The sequence below is a fragment of the Anabrus simplex genome, chromosome 8 (assembly GCF_040414725.1).
Source record: "Anabrus simplex isolate iqAnaSimp1 chromosome 8, ASM4041472v1, whole genome shotgun sequence".
NCBI classification, from domain to species: domain Eukaryota; kingdom Metazoa; phylum Arthropoda; class Insecta; order Orthoptera; family Tettigoniidae; genus Anabrus; species Anabrus simplex.
The window spans coordinates 228,466,350-228,486,930 of NC_090272.1; the positions used below are offsets into that span (position 1 = coordinate 228,466,350).

Here is a 20,581-nt window from a genome sequence, read left to right on the forward strand (position 1 = left end):
AATATATTTAACAGTTTAAAAGTTATTTAAGGTGAGTATTTTAGCTAACTCGCCTTGCGGATAAGAAAATTCTGGAGAAGATAACAATCTGGCGTGGACGATTTATTTCAAAGAATACTAAAGTGCGAGCCTCAGTCTCTGGACAAGATGATGATGCAATGGCTTCCAGACCCAAATAGCTCGCCCAGTGATGTCATGGTCTCATCTAGCCTGCTAAAAGCTTCCAAACACAGTGTACAACGTGATTACTTATTACACAGCAGTAATTGATCGTTTTAATGCACTTCATGTCTTCTGAATTAAGCATTTAAACAGTGTAGTGTAATGCAGATTGCATTGAAATTTTGAAGATTTGTGAGGCTGAATGGAATATTGTCACACGCTTCAACACTCGTCTTCAGGATGAGAGAGAGCATCTTTTAACACTTATGTACTGGGATAAGTTTTATTGCTTTTCAATCTGATTATCCATTCATTGAAGTTGGTGGGTTTTCTACAGACGTACAGGAACGGTGTAACGGTGACTGCTCTCTCGTTTACAGATGCATGGCATGGAGGAAGGACAGGAATCCTTGCTGGACTCTCCTTGTATTATAAGAAAAATATAAACTAATAGCTTATTTAAAAATATGTTTCAATTCATATAATAGCCACTAATAAGAACAGTAAACAGAAGAATTCAAAAACTTTACAATGATAATGACTATCATATTTTTCAGAATGTATGTACAATTTAATATTTACCATGAAAATTAGCCTTACAAAGCTGTACACTGTATGATCACACAGAGAGATGTCAAGGAACATTTCAGTCAAAAGTACTTGCAGAGTTGAGGAAAACAAGATTACATTAATACGGGTAACAACTGAGTAAATTTACATTCTCAGACATACAGATGTTTAAAACAGGCATATTATTAGCATTACTACTACACAGCATCAGCTTTTAAGTAGGTATGTTTATACAAAGGATTTCTACAAGATTCTTTAAGAGTATTTGATTTAAAATAATACCTTTCCCTCCACATTCCTGGTGCCTGAGAAATGGATCCAAGAGAAGCCAAAGAATCATCTAGACTGTCTAAAATGAAGCTGGACACAGCAATGGAAAGAAATAAAACATAATTGATCTTCTGTAATTCATTTGTTATTCAGGTGAGATGATGCTGTTAGAATGGACGTGCTGCAAACAGTTATGGGAACATTCCATCAGCCTGCAGTGAATTTAGTAACATTACTGTATGCACAAGTCGAACTGAAAGCTGCGAGTAAACATGCTGCTATATTTACTGTCTATTCACCATAACACTCTCACACCAGGTACATTAGATTTACAATTAAACCAGCATCCAAATGTTGCTACAGTGCATATGAATAAAAGAAATTGGACAACAGAAGAAGATTAAGAATATTTTAGGGAATATTGCCTCACCATAAGGAAAAAAAAAAGTATCCCTCACTAATGGGGCAGTGTTGCCAACTTTATGTATCTCCCATGAGATAGGGAAAATGTTTATCCTTTATAATAACAGGATATTATTATTATTATTATTATTATTATTATTATTATTATTATTATTATTATTATTATTATACCACTTTTCTCACACCTTGTGGGGTCGCAGGTGCAAGCTAGGATGCACATGTGGATTTGGCCCTGTTTTACGGCCGCTGATCAGAAATGACCCACCAGAGCGTGGGTTATCATGAAAATTTTGCTGGACTTCTTTGAATAACCTTAACGCACTTATAGATTTTTCCATCACTCATAGTGTTGAAGCTGTACACTACATAGATCTGGCAATGAATCCATGTGAGAGGCACATTCCTTGTATCTCACATTCCAGGTATCTCACTGGCACATCTCTGGTGATATATTTGATGCTTACCAGACAAAATGAATTAATTAACTTTCAATGGTGAGGTGTCTCCTCTTTGCAAACGATGCCCTCAAGCACTGACCACGGTCGGTAGTCCAAAGGGTTTAGGTCCGGACAGTTACTGGGCCAGTCTTGAGGCAAAATGAAGTGAGGACATGACACTGAAGCCACCCTTGAGTTGACCTTGCCTTGTGTGTTGATCCTGCTGGGAAGTCCAAGGTTGGTTTTGAAATAATGTGCCACTTAAATTCTTTACAATAGACTCCAAAATGGTGCTGGCACTGGTTTTAACTCCTTTTTTGCATAAATGCAGTTGGTGGCACCAGAATAACTCACCCCCCACTGAACCATCACTGAGGAGGGATGATGGGCCCTCTGAGCTTTGGGAACTTTTTTACTGGCTTCCTCAGAGGTTGTCACATAAACCCCATCGTTTTGACTCTTCAATGGTGAATATTTTCTCATTGGTGAAGAGGATTTTCTGATGACCGTTATGGGCGTAATGCTGCAGGAGACATCGACATTTTAGCACTCTCATCTTCCTTAGGCAGGCGTCAAGGCACTGTCCTGTACCTCAGCAATAAGCCTGCTTCCATACTGCATTTCTCTGAACACAAGTCGCCACTGCTTTTTGTGCTGCTAGAGTCGTGACATTGCGTGGGTGACCCCCCCTTGGACGATCCTTCACAGCCCCGGTTTCATTGAATCCTTCAATGGACTTGAAAATGTCACTTGCAGATTTTCCAACTTTATGTAACGCCATCACAGCAACACAGTTTTCGTAGTCACCCCATTCCATATTTAAGCCTGCGACTAAATGCTTCCTCTTTCACAGACAAACTCACAGTGGTTCAAGGTTAACGTGAGCACACTAGCGATTCTTAACCCATTAAACCGGTTGTACACCATGAAAGCATGATACACTGAGTAGGAAAGTTTTAATTTATTAATCACTAACTATCCACAGCAGATAACAAGTTTTCAGTCACTGATTAAGTGAGAGAGAAAGAAGTTTCCATTCTTCCATGCCTTTAACCCTTGCGACCTCAGACATTTTGGCAAGATATGTGCAAGAAATCCCAGGCCCTTTTCTTGCTTTATTGTAGTATTTTACTAAAATGTGCATATTTCATTTATTTATTGTCCAAATTGAATATTTTTATTTTTAATGTTTTATTTGAAAATACATACTCTAAAAGATACTAAATGCAAAAAGTAAATAGTCAATCAAAAAATATATATAATTTTCAAAAAAAAAAAAAAAAAAAAAAAAAAAGCTGGCCTCCAACCATCCATATCACTTAAAGAGCATTTAAAAATGAACACCGGGCAAGTTGGCCATGCAGTTAGGGCCGCGTAGCTGTGAGCTTGCATGTGGTAGATAGTGGGTTCGAACCCCACTGTCGGCAGCCCTGAAGATGGTTTTCCGTGGTTTCCCATTTTCACACCAGGCAAATGCTGGGGCTGTACCTTAATTAAGCCCACGGCCGCTTCCTTGCCACTCCTAGGCCTTTCTTATCCCATCGTCGCCATAACACCTATCTGTGTCAGTGCGACGTAAAGCCAATTAGTACAATTTACGAACTTCACACGACTGTCAAGTCTCATTTTCAACTAAGAACAATAGTGGTCATATATTTTATAACCATAATAGTGTAAATTACAATAGATTCAGGAATCTATAAACTAAAGCACGACCAATGCTTTGTCATGTACGTGGGGCAAACAGGTAGGAGTTTTCAAACTAGATATCTCAAACATGTCAATGCCAACAGACATGAGAAGTATTCTGCAATGAGTGTCCATATGGGAGATACTCGTCACCAATATACTGACTTAAACAGAGACTGCCAGGCTGAGTGGCTCAGACGGTTAAGGCGCTGGCCTTCTGACCCCAACTTGGCAGGTTCGATCCTGGCTCAGTCCGGTGGTATTTGAAGGTGCTCAAATACGTCAGCCTCGTGTCGGTAGATTTACTGGCACGTAAAAGAACTCTTGCGGGACTAAATTCCAGCACCTCGGCATCTCCGAAAACCGTAAAAGAGTAGTTAGTGGGACGTAAAACAAATAACATTATTATTAAACAGAGACTCGACCATTTTGGAAAAAATGAGCAAAGGGAACCTGATGAGCAATTACAAAAATATTTATATAAGTTTGGACCAAAGTATTAATGCAAACAAAAATTTGAATGATGTACAAGAGAACAAAAATCCATTATATGAAGAGATACCATTGCTTTTATCATCACGAAAAATTAATAATTTGAAATCACCTCCTCTAAAACAAACATCCCACCCTCCCGCTCCAACTAAAGGCTGAGCTATTTCCCCTTCCCCCACTAATAGCACTGTTCTCCCCCCTACCTCCCCTAGCCAAGTTCCGCTGGACGAAAGAAAACATAATTATAACATGCACAGTAGCGTGGCGAGAAGCAAGTCAGAGTGAGGCTCAGTCATGAACCAGCTATACGGAGTTTCATCAAATTTGATGGTAAGCTTTTACGTCACGCATTTGTGATGGAATCTCTTTTCTTAAATTTCCGAGGGTTTTAAACCCATTAATTTTTATCTCTCTTTCTTTCCAGACCTTGTCTTTTAAAAATAGGAATATTCATAAGATTTAAGCCATGGTCTGATCTTTGCCATATGACAGGCTATCTCAAAAGGCTTCAGATTTCTTCTACCAGAATAGCTTAATTTTGAAAGAAATTTCCATACGAGTTAAAGTTTTTAAATGTTCTGAAGTGGATTTGGTCTCAATCCTATTCCGAGCCCAGTATTTCAATCTCCCTCAGTCAACACACTGAAACTACCAGATACCAACACTGCTTGTAACATTTTCAAGCCGTTCAAATTTAACATTGAAGAAAGATTGTTTGCAAGAAGTGTTAAACTACTTTTTTTAAATAATGTGTATATTTTGTCTTCAGTGTTTTCTCAACAGTTCATAAAGGTCATGAATTCTTCTGTTTTAAATTACTAGACAGCAGCAATGAACACTGTATTCCGTTATGAGACGTTATGGCTGGCATGTCATATTTCAAGATATATTTCAAATTTTAACATTGATGATAACAAAAGTTTTTGCAAGAAGTGAGGGCAATTCTGTGTAAATAATGTGTATATTTTATCTTTAGCATATTCTCAAATAGTTCTTCCATTTTTTCATTTCCTGAACAATGAGTTTTGTAATCTACCACGTGATTTTATGGCTGAAGAAGTCTCAAATAGAGATGAAACATGTCCCAAAATATGTTTAATATGTTTTTATATTAAATAGTTTTCACTTTTAAAGTGATGTGTATTGATTGAGTGGACCATAAACCTAACATGGTTTTTTAAGTAAAGCTAATTGTGAAAAAGAAAAAAAGAAATGAACAAAATCACTAAATTTCAGAACTACAAACACCACCATTCACTTCCCTAAAACAACGTAGTCAGCTGGCGCACAAGGTCAATGTCTTCTAGATTTCGCTCACTTCTTTTGGCACTATATACTATACTAAAGTTTGTTTAAGCGGTTGATATGAGTAGAACATTTCTTCCCAATTAATCTGGCGTAGGTTACATGTATTTTTGAGAGGGTATTATATTTTCAAAAAATTATTTAGATTGGGATTTCTTGCACATACCGCCGACGTCCGTATATACGGATGCTAGGAGCACAATGGTTAATGTACACAAACAACTTTTCATTTAGTGGTAATCTAAATTGTTTCCAGATCATAAGTTGGCAACACTGACAAGCTGCTTCAGAACAGTTGTTTTTAGAGCAATAGTAATTTCTAGAATGCTCCTCACTTGAACTACTCTACAAATAATATACATGCTCTCACTATAACAAAAAGGTAAGTATATTCTATGTAAAATCCAAAAGAGATTAACCTAGTGTAAATGCAAAACTTTCAGTTATTAAGAGTGACAAACAAATTGTTATAGAAGTTAGGAGACACTAAATCCAATGTTTTGTTTGTCGCTATGTCACACCTACTGGAGAAGCACAGCAGTGTTGTGGCAGTCCCACTCAGCCACTTGCTCGGTGCTGCTGATGTCCTGTCAGGAAAGAAGTACTCCCTTCTGGTGTGGAAGAAGAGCTGCAGTGTCTTCAGCCAGCTTTTCAATGTATAAAACTCTTGTGGTTGACAATCGCCAGTCCTTCACATTTGAAAATTTACAGGTGTTCTTAAGGTACTAGAATGCTGAATTGAGTGAAAAAACAATTGGTAGTATTGTGTACTAAGATTGAAATAGAAGTAATTTTGAAGTTTTCTTTCTTAGGTAATTTTTGAACAATTTTAAGTCCATGTAGTCCTCTTTTTAAGGTCATTTTAAAATAATTTCTAGGTCATTAAAATTCGGGCCGTACTGCTTGTGGTATGTGTGAAAACAAACAGTTGAAAAAGAAAAAAAATGTCCTATTTACCCATACCGGAAAACAAACAGACAAACCCCATGGTGCAAGAGCCCCAAAGGCCTACAGATTATGAGTAACCTTTCAGCCATTATTTCTGGCTTTCTAGACCAGGCCCACTAGAGGAATTAACAGTAGGTAGTTAAAATCTCCAGACTGGTCAGGAACCTACGGCCAATACAATGACCAATCAGCCAAGGAACTGGATATTACTCTTTTTCTCCTTCACACTGCATATAAGCCAAATTTTGTAGACAATAGAAAACTGAAGAAAGAAATATAGTATTGACACTTGTAGGAGGAGTAACATGAGAAAACTCTGAATAAATAGCTTAAGAAGGAAATGTCCTCATACTTGAGGCTTACACAGGCATATATGAAACCATTCTGATGTTTCTAAAAGCAAGGACTTGAAATAAGACAGTAATAAAAAAGAACATTTTAAAATGTGAAACTGTACTGCTCAGTATAAATAGTGATTTTTTTAAAATGAGCTCATATTAACAAACAAATGAACATCAAACCAAATACAGTAAAACCTGTCTTAAACTGATGCTCTGTTAAGAGGAAACCTGCTTTTAATGAAAAATTATCCCAGTCCCTTGGCTTGGATGCAAAATGCAATTTAAACCACCCCAGAAACTGTCACATGCAAAAACAGAAGCCAAAATATACCTTAAATGGAAAATCTCCATCCTCCTGCTTGATAGTTTTGTACTATTTTAACCATCCTACACATTCTAGACGGGCTGTGATGCAAGGTATATGGTACGGTACATTGCTTCATTCCCAGTCGTTTCAATTTTGGGATTAACTGCTGGATATTTCCTTCAATCCACTGGACAATCTGCCTTCCATACAGTACTCTACAAATAGCTGTCTATAATCTTCAGTATTCACCATCCATGGTTCAGTAGTTCTCACAACGGGAAAATGAAGAGGAGAAAAAAAGAGACAGCATTTTGTTTGTAGAAGAAACAATTCAGTGCAGATTGAAGAATTATGAAGATACCATCAGAAGTTTCAAGGAGCTACAAGAATTTGCCTTATGATGAAATTATTTGGATATGTTTGGTCTTTCTCAGGTTAAAGGTTTGGTAAAAAATCAAGTAATCAACTATAAGACCACCGCACTTCATAGAAGGCTATTTCACTGTTGCAGAATGTAAAGTACAGTACTGACTGGTAAAAAAAAAGCAATCAATTTAATAATATACTAAAAGACCTGCACTGCTCGACAGCATTCGTTATAACTAGCTCATATAACTCTTCTTCATATGCCTGTCGTAGTCACATTGTTTTGTTTGCCCATTCAATGGTTTTATGAATAACGAGAAGCACATTCGGTATGCCACAGTTTGTAGTCAGAATTCCTATACTTTGACGTCATCGTGCCGTGTGCTTAGTAAAAATCGATCATACATTCGCCTTTTTATCCTGCAGTTCTTGATGTAAAGCTTAGTATTGTGTCGTAGAAGGCAATGGCAGTTCTTCTATACGGAATGGTTGTCTTGTGAGCTCGAAGGAGCGTTTTTTGTCAGACAGAGAACGTTTTTAATATACATGGCCTTTACTCTTCCTCATATAGCCAAGTTATCCTAAGATAAATGTTCTCAGATAATGTCTAAGGCCCATGTCATGAGGGTCTGTTTGTACAAAGACATTTTTCTCTTAGCAGCATGTACGTTATTAGGAATGCTCTGCCATCTGTTGAATATATTTGGAAGCTGGGAAAGGTTAGAGAATCAAAGTATATCAAACAGGGAATAGTATTCTTCCGTGATCAGAGGTAATGTATACTCTCTGGCTTGACAGGTAGTAATCAAACATGGCTGCATGCAATGGCATTATTTACAATGAAAATCACATATATCAAAATATTAATGAAAGTGTTAGTCACTTAGCAACCTGCTAAGTACAGAATGTATTGCGGATAATCAATCAATCAATCAATCAATCAATCAATCAATCAATCAATCAATCAATCAATCAATCAATCAATCAATCAATCCTGATCTGCATTTAGGGCAGTCGCCCAGGTGGCAGATTCCCTATCTGTTGTTTTCCTAGCCTTTTCCTAAATGATTTCAAAGAAATTGGAAATTTATTGAACATCTCCCTTGGTAAGTTATTCCAGTCCCTAACTCCCCTTCCTATAAATGAATATTTGCCCCAGTTTGTCCTCTTGAATTGCAACTTTATCTTCATATTGTGATCTTTCCTACTTTTATAAATGCCACTCAAGCTTATTCGTCTACTAATGTCACTCCACGCCATCTCTCCGCTGACAGCTCAGAACATACCACTTAGTCGAGCAGCTCATCTCCTTTCTCCCAAGTCTTCCCAGCCCGAACTTTGCAACGTTTTTGTAACGCTACTCTTTTGTCGGAAATCACCCAGAACAAATCGGGCTGGTAAGCCTTCGCCTGTAATTACTGGAGTGATCATTTGATGATTTGATTTTATGATTACTCAAAGTTGGCTGAACTTAGAAACCTATCAACATATCATGATTCACGGCAGGTAGTTCCGGAGAGAATAAAACAAAAATTTCCAAAGCTGTTTTTAGTAAACTCTTTTAATATATAGATTTTGTTAATATTTAACATGTTTTCAAATCTCTAGTATGAATAAATGGAGAATGTAAACTATTTTACAGTACACCTTCTTTAAGCGGAAACTGTCTTCAGCGGAAAATTTTCAAAGTCCCCTATGATTCCGTTGAATGCAGGTTTTTCTGTATTTCTTCTTAACACCCACATCCAGTCACAGCAGTAAAATATATCAAGAGAAATTCTTCCTTTACTGAGGAAGACTGTGCTGAAAGTTTTGCATATGTGCCATATACACACAATAAAATAAAAAACAAATCTCAAGCATATTTTTCTAATGACTGCTGATTATCTTTCTAAAAAGTTATGATCAAGCATTATTTTCACACAAACTATCGGGTAAATAAACAATCACAATGCTTATATCAGGCAAACACTTGCATTCCAAACACACATCATTCCGTACACCAACACCTGCCTTTCAAGCAATCACAGATCTAGAGTTTCACTTTGATGAAATCATTTACAGGTAAGAACCATAATGAGCTTTTCCGCAACCTTTAAGAGAACCAAACAATAACTTCAACATTTCCCTCTAAGTTTCTAGAATAATTCATCTGATCAAAATTTCATGCCCTTTATCAACAGGAGAATATTTCCAAAACTTTAATTATTTTAAATATAGTAATATGGAAGTAGAAATTATGAAATGTCACGAATTATAGCTTTACCCTCAAGGAGTCAAAATTATGGGTCTACCAGGATATTATAAAGTGATTTATTCATTTAACTGTAAGAAACTAGAATGTAAAATTTTCAGTGTAATCATTACCAAGCTGAGCATTTCATTTCACAATCACAATAGATTAATATTTCTTAAAAATTGTTCTTAATTACCTATATGTGATAAATTTTAAAGAATAAATCTTGAAAAAGTCATTGCAATAAATAGATAAATACCTATAAAGTAAAATCACACAGAAGATTTTATATGTTCATCTGTGAGTGATAGAGAACCTTCCTAAACATCAGAAATAGTCAAGTAAGGTAACAGTTGTTATCAAGTACAAATTAGTCAGTTTCCAACAAGAGATTTCAACTCGATAAATTTTAAATGTCACCATAATATCATCTTTCACGATCTGAAATATCATCGCCACAAGACGTAATATACAAGAATTGTACATTAAAAAGAAGATAATAGTGTTATAAATACGCGGTGTTCCACTAATTTTTAAATTGATTTTTAGAGTGTTTATTTATTAATTATTTGCCATGTATTTTGGATTACCTTTGTGTCTTCAATACAGTGAAGATGTCCACAATGAGGGACATTACATGCACTTTTAATTCAGAATAGTTAAAACATATTTCTTTAAAAAGATATATTAATATTCTGGTACTCAAAAGGGTGGATTCTTCTCAATTTTGATTTGAGTGTTATGTCAATACAGACGTTAAAAATGAAATTCTTTACATGCAAGAAGGTAAAGGCTTCAATTATACATAACCTCACAACTTAGTGGAAAAGAGTGAACATCAGAGCCATGTGCCTCTCCCCATGTTGAAATCTGCTTTCTAAATTTTTCAACTTTCTGACTGGGAATCAAACCCACGTACTTCCCAGGGGAACAGAACATGCATTTAGTACCTTGGACAACTAGCCCCTGGACACCAACTATAAGACTGTGTCTACTGATCACTCGCCCAAAATTAACTTGAGAGTTATCTAAAAAAACAAAAAAGCAAACCCCACAGCACAACAGCCCTAAAGGGCCATGGCCTACCAAGCGACCAATGCTCAGCCCGAAAGCCTGCACGTTATAAGATGTTGTGTGGTCAGCATGACGAATCCTCTCGGCCCTTATTCCTGGCTTCCTAGACAGGGGCCGCCATCCTACCGCTGGATAGTTCCTCGAATGTAATCACATAGGCTGAGTGGACCTCGAACCAGCCCTCAGATCCAGGTAAAAATCTCTGTCCTAGCCACGAATCGAAACCAGGGCCTCTGGGTAAAAGGCAGGCACGCTACCCGCTACACCAGAGGGCCAGCTTTAAAATTCACCATGTGTTGATAAACTGAAAAGCTAAGTATTAACACACCATTAGTGTTATCGCTACATACTGGCTTGCAATCATATTCTCTTGATATAAAAGCCTTACAGCGCCTGTTCACCTGTAAGCTGTGCTAGGCCTATGTGTGTGTGAAGGGTGCTGCAATGGTTTTAGAGCTCCCTGCAAAGATTTGGGTTAAGACCCCGGTCTGACCTGCAGCAAAGTTTTGGGTTAAGACCCTGGTCTGACCTTTCACATTTCTTTGTATAGGAAATATCCAAGGATGAACAAATAGCAGCAATTTTTTTTCCATATAATTATGAGCAATAAACAAAATATTCAAGTTATAATAATTGAAATATACTTGCAATATAGATTTACAATGGACATTATAACTGTTCAACAAATAATATTTTCGAAACATTTACAGAACTTTTTCTCAGCTGTGTTCAGAGTTCAGACAACACAGCAAAACATTCTAGCAATTTGGATACCTATAATTCACAAATTACCAGTATGGAGTTTGGAACACTAAAACACAGGACCAAAGATATCCTAAAGGTTTGTGTGAGCATAGCAAGACACAGAGACCAGTTTTGCAGTCTATTTCAGCTGCCTGGGGAGACCTCGCTTTGAGAAAGAGTACATCAGTCGCCTCGATAAAGAATGTATTTGAAACATCGGCAACTTATACATAACGTACATAAAAAAACAACACTGTCCACCAGGTTGAAGAACTTAATAGTTCAACAAACACTGGAAGCTTTGACTATAAAAGATATTAAAACTGAAATATTGATACCTAAAATCTATGGATATAGAGGAAATTTCTACTTGAAGCACTACCTTAATTTTCTGATTTTTAAGAAATACATTATTTTAACATCATTCATAAGCTGCAAGGGTCGGTGTCAAATTCGAAGGCCAGAGAGAAACACAAGAGATAAACTGACTTGTGTTCAAATGGGGAGAGAATCAATCATTTTAAAACATTAGCTGTAAAAGAAATACAATTTTAAAAAGGAGAGAAAATTCAATAAAAATGATAATGATAAAAGTACTTTTACTTCAGTGTTTCCTCCTAAAACAAAAAACTGCATGCAAACACTGCAAAGCCAGTACTTTGGAGACCAACTTCCAATGGATTTTATAATTCCTAGGTGTTACGTAAGTGCAGGTGCATGAAGGAAAAGCCCACCACAGATATGAAGTGCAAATATCAGTAAATGGTGAGTGATTAGTATCTGTCGTTAAATAATTAGTGTAAAAACACACATTAATTATAATATTAGTATCACACCTTTACCACTTACTTTCAGGATACTTTGTTAGTGTGCAATATTATGTACCACACAGCAACATAAAACTTTAAAAAAAAAGTGCATTAGGAGAAAATAAAATCAGCATTAACAATACTGTAATTATAAAGTTGACCAGGAGAAAATAAATCTTATAAAATAAGAAAATGTAGCCACTAAAATTTAAAAAAAACATGATTCGTACATAACCAGAAACTAACATTCTGGTAATTTAGACAACATCTATGTCATATTTAAATCATTAATAGAACAGTGAACGTGTTCCACATGGGGACGTGTGATGCACCAGGCAGCCATCCCAAGTCACAGCAACTTCAGGTGGAATATTTGGTAGGACCAGTGCATGGCAGCAGGAAGGACATCTGGCAGAGATGTAATCTGCGAGAATTTTACCTGGCATTGCAGCTTCAAAAGGATATTCCACAATGAAGAAGAAGAAGAAAGTGTTCACAGATAATGTTCCTTTGCTCTCAATACCTAGGGTTGACATGTCAAAATCTTCAAATAGATGGCATTCTTTCAGAAAATGCTGGAATTTTTATAACAAAAGCATGACAAAATTTTAGGCTAATTTTTAAAACTTAACTTTGTTTAATTTCTAAGTGCAATCCATAGAATTGTACGAATGATGATGACATACTGAACAAAATGCTAATGTTGCCTCCATTGTCTGAACACTCTTCCTTATGGAGGAATATTTAAAGGCAAAATATTAATCAATAAGAGTGTACAGCACTGGACCTAGCTGCTGGTTTTGTATTTCTGGCTACTGATGTCTTTCAAGATACCAGCAACTTTATATCCAGCTGCAATTTAAAAAATAGTCACATTCCTTGAACTCTGCCTCACTTTCATTATGTCCAACCTTGAAGCCCAGGTACTGTACTTTTGTTTCAGTTTGTCAGAAAATGTACATTTTCTTTTCCCACTAATTGTTGTTATTATTATCTTATACAAAGATGGCTGCATTTCCAGTAGAATGTGATGACTATACCATTTGAAAATTCCATTACCTTCTGCAGTAATAAATTAATCACCAGTGAGCTTTTTGTTATGTACATTTTGCTTACAGATTTCTTTTAGTATCTATCAAGACTCGTAAACATATATCTGTATTTCTGCTCAGGGCAGCTGAAATGAGTACAGTACACACTGTTTACAGCTGATATACCAATATTTGTTGGCTACTTTGTGAACATAAGTTCAACGATATTCCCCATTCTTCTTATGTTTATGTTATAGGAACCACACTTAGAATGCTGAAATAGCTTATGTATTACTAAAAAAAAAAAATGTACTCCTGGGGCATTTCTATTCATCTTAAAGAAGCAACAATTTTTTTTTAATTTTTACTGAAAAAGCAATAAAAAGCATAATTAAAAAAGAAACACAGCATTCTTGTTAGCCAAATGAACAAGAGAGTAACTTACCCCATGTGGACAGGCTGGCGATTGATATCAACATTATCTGGAGCCAGGTACGGATTAGCACTTTGGGCATAGTTCTCCTTTATGTGTTGTTGATTCAGAATAATATCACTTGTACCAACTGATGGAGCTGGAATGGTAAAAAGACACCAGCATTGAGTACTACTATAGAACTTCAATTATCTAGATGAAGTAGGGCAAAGAATGATCAGGATGATCCAGTAATTCATAGGATGAAATAAATGTATGACATGAGACAAAATTCAATAACAAATTATCTAATGCTTTGCACAAAATGAAATCGCATAACAGATTGTTATAGGTTTTGTGTTTGTCCTTTCCGAGTCCCAGAATTACAATACTAAATGCAGAACAATAAAGCGAACGTTGTAATTTAATTAATTTAAGAATGTAACTCCAATGGCCAGAAGTAACAGTGTTGTATAGAGGAGAGATGTTGGGAATGTTGGAAGTGAAGTCACTAATATTCCTAAACCTATAGGTACAGTTATTTTCCCTTCAAAATCATAGTAGTTTCCATCTCCAGTTTGTAAAAGTTGTTCAGTAAACTCTCCAGCAGAAACATCACCTCGTTAGATGAATTCTTTTATTTTTTGTTAGAGAGAGTTTTTGTGTTTGGAGCCGAAGATAAGATGCCTTGCTGTATGCTTTTACCTCATTTGCTTGTGTTCCTCATAGAACTATTGGTAGAGTTTGGCAAAAACCTCCGGTCAAAAGTACAGTAACTCCTTTCATCACATCATTGGAATTTTGCCATTTTCATCACGAGACAAATAAGAAACTCAGCGACATAATTTTATGACCATTTTGCGTATCCCTCTACACAAAACTTCAGTATTGTACAACAGATAAGAAAGCAATCTAAGGAGGCAGGCCCCATCACTGTTGATCGGAACAATGTTACGGGGCATCATAACTCCATTAATGTTAACGTACTCCACCAATATTTGGGGTATTATAACCTGATTAATGTTAACATTCTCCATCAACATTATACACGTACCAAATAATTATATTTATGAAATTCAACTCGCGTTAAATTTTATTTGTTCCAGCCTGAAATCTTTCCATCATCTTTCACATTTCCAACACAAATTTCTTTTACCTCCACATCCAATATTAAATCAACTTACACTTTCCAAAACATCCTTTGCAATTAGTAATTTCATGCCATTTATAATAATCAATACTGATTACTGACTAGGAGAATAATCAACACAATTTTGTACAATTTGTAAGGAGTTCAACAGTCAATACGGATCTAACATGAGATTTATAGTCTGTAATTTGTAACCAAACTAAACCCATTTTAACATCATCCTTTTCAATAAAACATACATGTCAACTTGAAATTAGGACACATTTTTCCAAAACCATACAAGCTAACTTGAAATTATGCCACATTTCTCCAAATACAAACTTTTCAGATCACATTATTCGAAGATTAACAATCAAACAGCATCATAACAGTACGCAATTTTGTTATCCAATTTATGGCCAATAAAAATTATACCCATTTCTGTTTTAAATAGATAGAATGTTTTCATATAATCCTCCCAGTGCCCGCTTACAATTATCCTGATTAAGCTGCCATTAAAGAGGTTGTCATACTCACAGTACAGATAACAATTTCTTAGCAAGAATGGTGTTGACATCTCATTTCGTTGTGAAGTATTTGGTGGTAGACATTTTTTTTCAATTCTTTGCACCCTATGTAAGTCAAATTTCCACAAATGTAGAGATTACATTTTAGGTATTTATATGAAGAAGGCTTAAGTGCAAAATTGAAGTTGTATTTTATTTTGCAGCTAAGAAAATCGAAAAAGTGTGAATTCTGAATATACCCTGTTTTAACCCTTTAAGAATAAAATTTTGTAAAACCCTTTCTTAACACACCTCTACAAACTTACGTGAATTTCTCTTCTTTTATTTTCTTCATTTCCCGTTTCCAGTCTTCTGGGTCGGGTTGTGAATCAAGGACCTCCACAGTTCTCTATCTCTCCACCACGCCCTTCCTTCCTCCAATTTTTCTTATACTTTTAGTCCTCTCTTCTCTACACTCTCCTTAATCGTATCCATCCACCTCCTTTCTGGGCCTTACCTGTTGTCTTCCTCCTATTATTTTCTCTGCAAATACTCACTTTGGAATTCTATTCTCTTGCATTCTCATTGTGTATCCATACCATTTCAGCTTGCTGGTCTCTATCTCGTCTAATAGTTTAGGGAATACAATTCTCTCTCAGATTTCTGTTTGATTTTATCCCCTCGTGTCTTCCTAATTATTCCTCTAAGGATTTAATCTTGGCCGCTTGGATTCTGCTTTCATTATGTTTGTTGTTGTTCATGTGCCTGCTGTGTAATAAATTGAGTACAGAATCTTCTTGCATTTCTCTGGTACATTCCACTTCCACACTACACTACACTAGACACACACTGGTAAAACCCATTTACTTGTTGGATTCTCTTTCGAATTGCTTCATTTATTTTCACTAACTTCTGCAAATATACTCCCTAAATATCTGAAGCTTTTTACAACTTCTAATTGTCTTTCATTTACTTCAACATTCCCTCTTCCTTCTCTATTACCTCTCATTATCACTAGTCTTACTCTTCTCCATACTTATTTTCATTCCATAATCCTCTACCTCCCAGTTCCATACAGTAAGGCCCCGTTCACAATGCAAACGTAACCGTAAACTCAACGACATAACGTAACCATAAAATTAACGTAAAATTTGTAGTATTCACAATGGAGGAATGTAACATGAACATACAGAGTACACAGCAGCCAATCAAAACACTGCCATTTTATTTAACACAGAAGTCAGGTTTTAGGCTATCTTGCAGTTTTATATTTTAATACCTTGATGGAATCAAACAACGTGGTAGCAGAATTTATCTTACTCCAAACATCTCTTGCTTTGCTCCCAGGAACTGTGTACCTGAAAAGGCGTGGTAAACAACGGTGCGAAAAATTGGTTCATCCCGTGAATCCGAAGTTATCTTAGGGCGATTTTAGTCGTCTACTGCAAGAAATGATCCTCATCAGTTCATTTTGAACATGCGGATGAAACCTAAACTGTTTGACACTATCTTACGATTTGTGTTCCCTTTTCTAATAAAAAGAAGTGCAAGGTCTCTTTTGCCGACATCTGAGCGCCTAGCTAACACACTACGTTGAGGTGTTTTGGTATGATATCGTCTTTGTAAACTAGTAATCTGTCATAACGTTAAGAAATGTACAGGGACACTGTTTTATCTATGACGGGGATTGTCACTCACCCAGTTGCCAGCACTGCGAGCTTGTCTCCATCCATTTACCGTCAGATTTCATTGCTACAGCATATTTATTTCCATGTTTTCTCTTTCGGTACAGCGTCTTTGTAATTCCTTTTATCATACATACAAGCAAGGAATCTTTTGAAAGAGAATTACAAGTGTTTTGTCGAAAGATGTCATTATATCGCGCACAAAATACAATGCTTACGTCTGCTCTGATTGGCTGATTCTTAAACTTAATGTAAAATTAACCGCAAGAGCTTGGAGTTTGCAACCCATTAATTTTATGGAGTCGCGCTTAAGTTTACATCGGTGCGTTGTGAATGGTTTCCATCAGATATTATGGCAGCAAACTTCTACATTAATGGTAATTTTAAGTTTACGTTACATTACATTACGTAACATTTGCATTGTGAATGGGCCTTAATTGTTCTTGTACTTCCATTTCATCTTCTACCGATATAATACTATCTTGTCTGCAAACAGTGAGGCTTTATCTCTTTTCTTCCCATTTTTTTTGTTCACTCTAGTGGATTTCATCCATGACTGTGATGAAGAGTAGATTTGCTTAATTTTAGAGGAAATTTCAGTTACTCAAGTATCAACTACCAGGGGATTAAGCTCAAATGTTAATTTTCTTGACATGGCATAAGCCCAAAAGCCTATACAGTACCATGTCAAATGTTAATTGTTTTATTGATACAGTAAAACGTGCTCAAAGCAGATTTGCAAGGGATCAAAAAATTTCCAAATTACACAAATTATCGTTTCTTGCCTTAAAACACTAATCCCACCATCGTTACACAAAATATGATACAGTATACAGAATTTTAAAATATTATTTAGAGCTCACCTGTATCTGCATATGGCTATCCAGATAACACTTGGTTGTTGATTGTCATTACTGCGCTTTATTGACACATGCAGTATAAATGGTCCGTTATTGGACATTATAAATTTTCCAGCTAACTCATTCTTGGTTGCCAGCGTTTTGCCCTCGTGTGCTAGCTGGCAACCAAGAATGAGTTAGCTGGAAAATTTATAATGTCCAATAACGGACCATTTATATTGGTATTATAAATTTACTCATTCAGGACAGGTATTTCAGATTCCCTATGGGAATCGACATCTGTATCACATGCAGTATGTTACATGATAAATCATTCTGGTACTATCACAACACTCTATTACACTATTTCACAACAATGGATATACGCTCCTTAAACTTATTTCCATCACATCACAACTTCACAACACTAAGCTTTCTTTCACAGGTCAAAGAAACAAACAAACTTGTTTCCTCCTCTTTCTAATCATGTCTTTGTGAAAGCAGTTCTGAAACGAGTTCGTTGGTTCAAGAAGAGTGGAAGAGATAGATATAATGGCAAATTGCTTTACATCACAAAAACACTGTAGGCCTGTTCATGGGGCCGAATCTTGTTTTGATCTTCATCTTCATCTTCTTCTTCTTCTTCTTCTTCTTCTTCTTCTTCTTCTTCTTCTTTTGTCTCCTCCCCTTTCTCACCCTTTCTCACTAATAGTAGGGTTGTAGCTGATTCAAAAATGTGCTGTGTTATAAGCTGTTTATCACTTCGAATCAAGTTCTGTGCCTCGCAGACAATATTTCTCATTTGCCACAAGTTTAATATTGCCAATGCATCTTCAAGCACTTCTTCGTTCCACCATTCATATCAGCACTCTCTCCAAACATGTGCGCCAGTTTGTCTAAACAATGACATTGATCATACCAACACAAAAAGTGCACAACTATTTAACTAGAACTACATCAGTTCCTAATATTTTCCGCGTTGTATAAGTACAGTAGATTATTTTAAAGAATTCTTTCATTTTCCGTGTTGAGGAGATTCCGCATTATACAAAAGTAAGAACATTATAACACCATAAGCTTTGCCGGACTGAGAAAATATTCTGTAGAAGACAAGTTTCTGCTTTATTCAAGTTCTGCTTTCATTTTACTGTATTACAAAACTATTTGCAATGTGTTTATAGTTACTAATATTACTATTTTATTCTAATAGACCATTTTTATTCATTTAAAATGCATATGTACAGTAGATAAACAAAACATGTAATATATTAAAAGGCTTATTTTTCACACTTAATTTCTACTTAAAAACGGTTTACTTAACAATGGTTTATTGTTATGACCATAGCAAAGCACAGACATGCATATATGGCTGTCTCGACCAAGTAAGTCCTCCGAAAAACAGATTCTACTGCTGTTAGATGATTCCCATTCTAAACCTTCTACAATTTAAATGAACAAATTTACAAAAAGAACTAAGGAAGAGAAATCAGTACATATCTTGCATCCATTCCAACAACCTTCTCCAAAGTTGAATAACAGTATCACAGAAACATAATCATAACTCACCCAATGAGATTCTATTGGTTTCTCCTCTCTCATCCCTTGTGACGTCAATTTGAAGTGAATCGTCTCCCAAGGACTTCATATCGTCGACGGTCATGTAGCGGTACTGCTGCTGATCGTTCATCATTGGATCCTCACCTAGTATCAGCATAAAGACATTACACTATGAAATGTGTACAGGACTGATGAAACAACAAAGTTAAGAATACAACAAAGCACATAGATAATGCCAAATTACTATACTATAGGAGAATTCCATGTTCCTGCCAGTTTCTTTACGATTATTTTCGGTGATAGCCAGAAGAGCAGCACATGTAAACACAGTGTGCACATGGGTGAATTCCTCTTCTTTTTCCTGATAAGCTGAATAAGGCTGCACATAACAGTTGTCACATGAGCTTCACTATGGCACCTCTTTACTTGAGTATCCAGTTATTACCTATTCTGTTCAATGCAAGCACAATATTAATGGAATACAGTCTATTTAATTTCAATCTGATGTTTGAGAAAAGTTGAGAATTACTGTAGGTATTTTGTGTGATTGGAATTTTTACAACAACAACAACCAAAAAAGAAAAGAGGTTCTGGCATACACAAGTAGATCTACTATTTAGAAGTTTTCATCACCTACATATAGTTGAAAAATCTCGTACATGCAAGATTATACTTTTAACACTCGAGTTATGTGTTATTGAAAAAAGAGGAATTTGATTATCTTGACAATGTCAGAGTAAAATAAACTGATTAAATTCTTATTTAAAGCACCACCACTAGCAGTCAAATTACTAAATACTAATGTCACATTTCTTCTGAATAGCTCTCAAATGAGATTACTTAGTTATGTCCTGTAAAAAAAAAAAAACAGTATTAATGCTGCACTAATACACTGAAGGTTTTTGGTGAAGCAAGGATGAGAAAGGATGACCTGGACTGTGAAGGTATCAACCGCGGTCTTAATTAAGGTACAGACCCAGCATCTGCCTGGTGTGAAAATGGGAAATCAGGGCTGCCAGGAGTGGGATTTGAACCCATCATTTCCTGAATGCAAGGTCACAGCTACATGACCCTAACCACATGGCCAACTTGCTCAGTAAGAACGTGTACACCTCTATCACTGTAGAGTAGAACAGAGAGCATAACTGGAAAATCAAGGCAAGATATACAATGAAATCAGCTACAGCAAACTTCCAATTATCCGGGTGAGGATTATGCGGTTTGCAGGTTATCCGTGCACCTCCGAGCT

The 20,581-nt window shown here is 36.0% G+C and overlaps 1 protein-coding gene across 7 annotated transcripts in view; it reads right to left on the reverse strand.

Annotated features, from left to right (window-relative positions):
- Nucleotides 1–20,581, reverse strand: part of LOC136879031 (ankyrin-3) — a 682,638-nt gene that overhangs the window by 119,596 nt on the left and 542,461 nt on the right. For 6 of the 7 annotated variants that reach the window (XM_067152757.2, XM_067152756.2, XM_067152753.2 and 3 more), the window contains 2 exons: nt 19,342–19,476; nt 13,650–13,776 (listed from right to left, as the gene is read on the reverse strand). In XM_067152757.2, the coding sequence (XP_067008858.2) occupies nt 13,650–13,776; nt 19,342–19,476 (262 nt within the window). Of the gene's footprint in view, nt 1–1,014; nt 1,093–13,649; nt 13,777–19,341; nt 19,477–20,581 lie in introns of all 7 variants that reach the window. The other variant, XM_067152759.2, reaches the window with a different exon arrangement.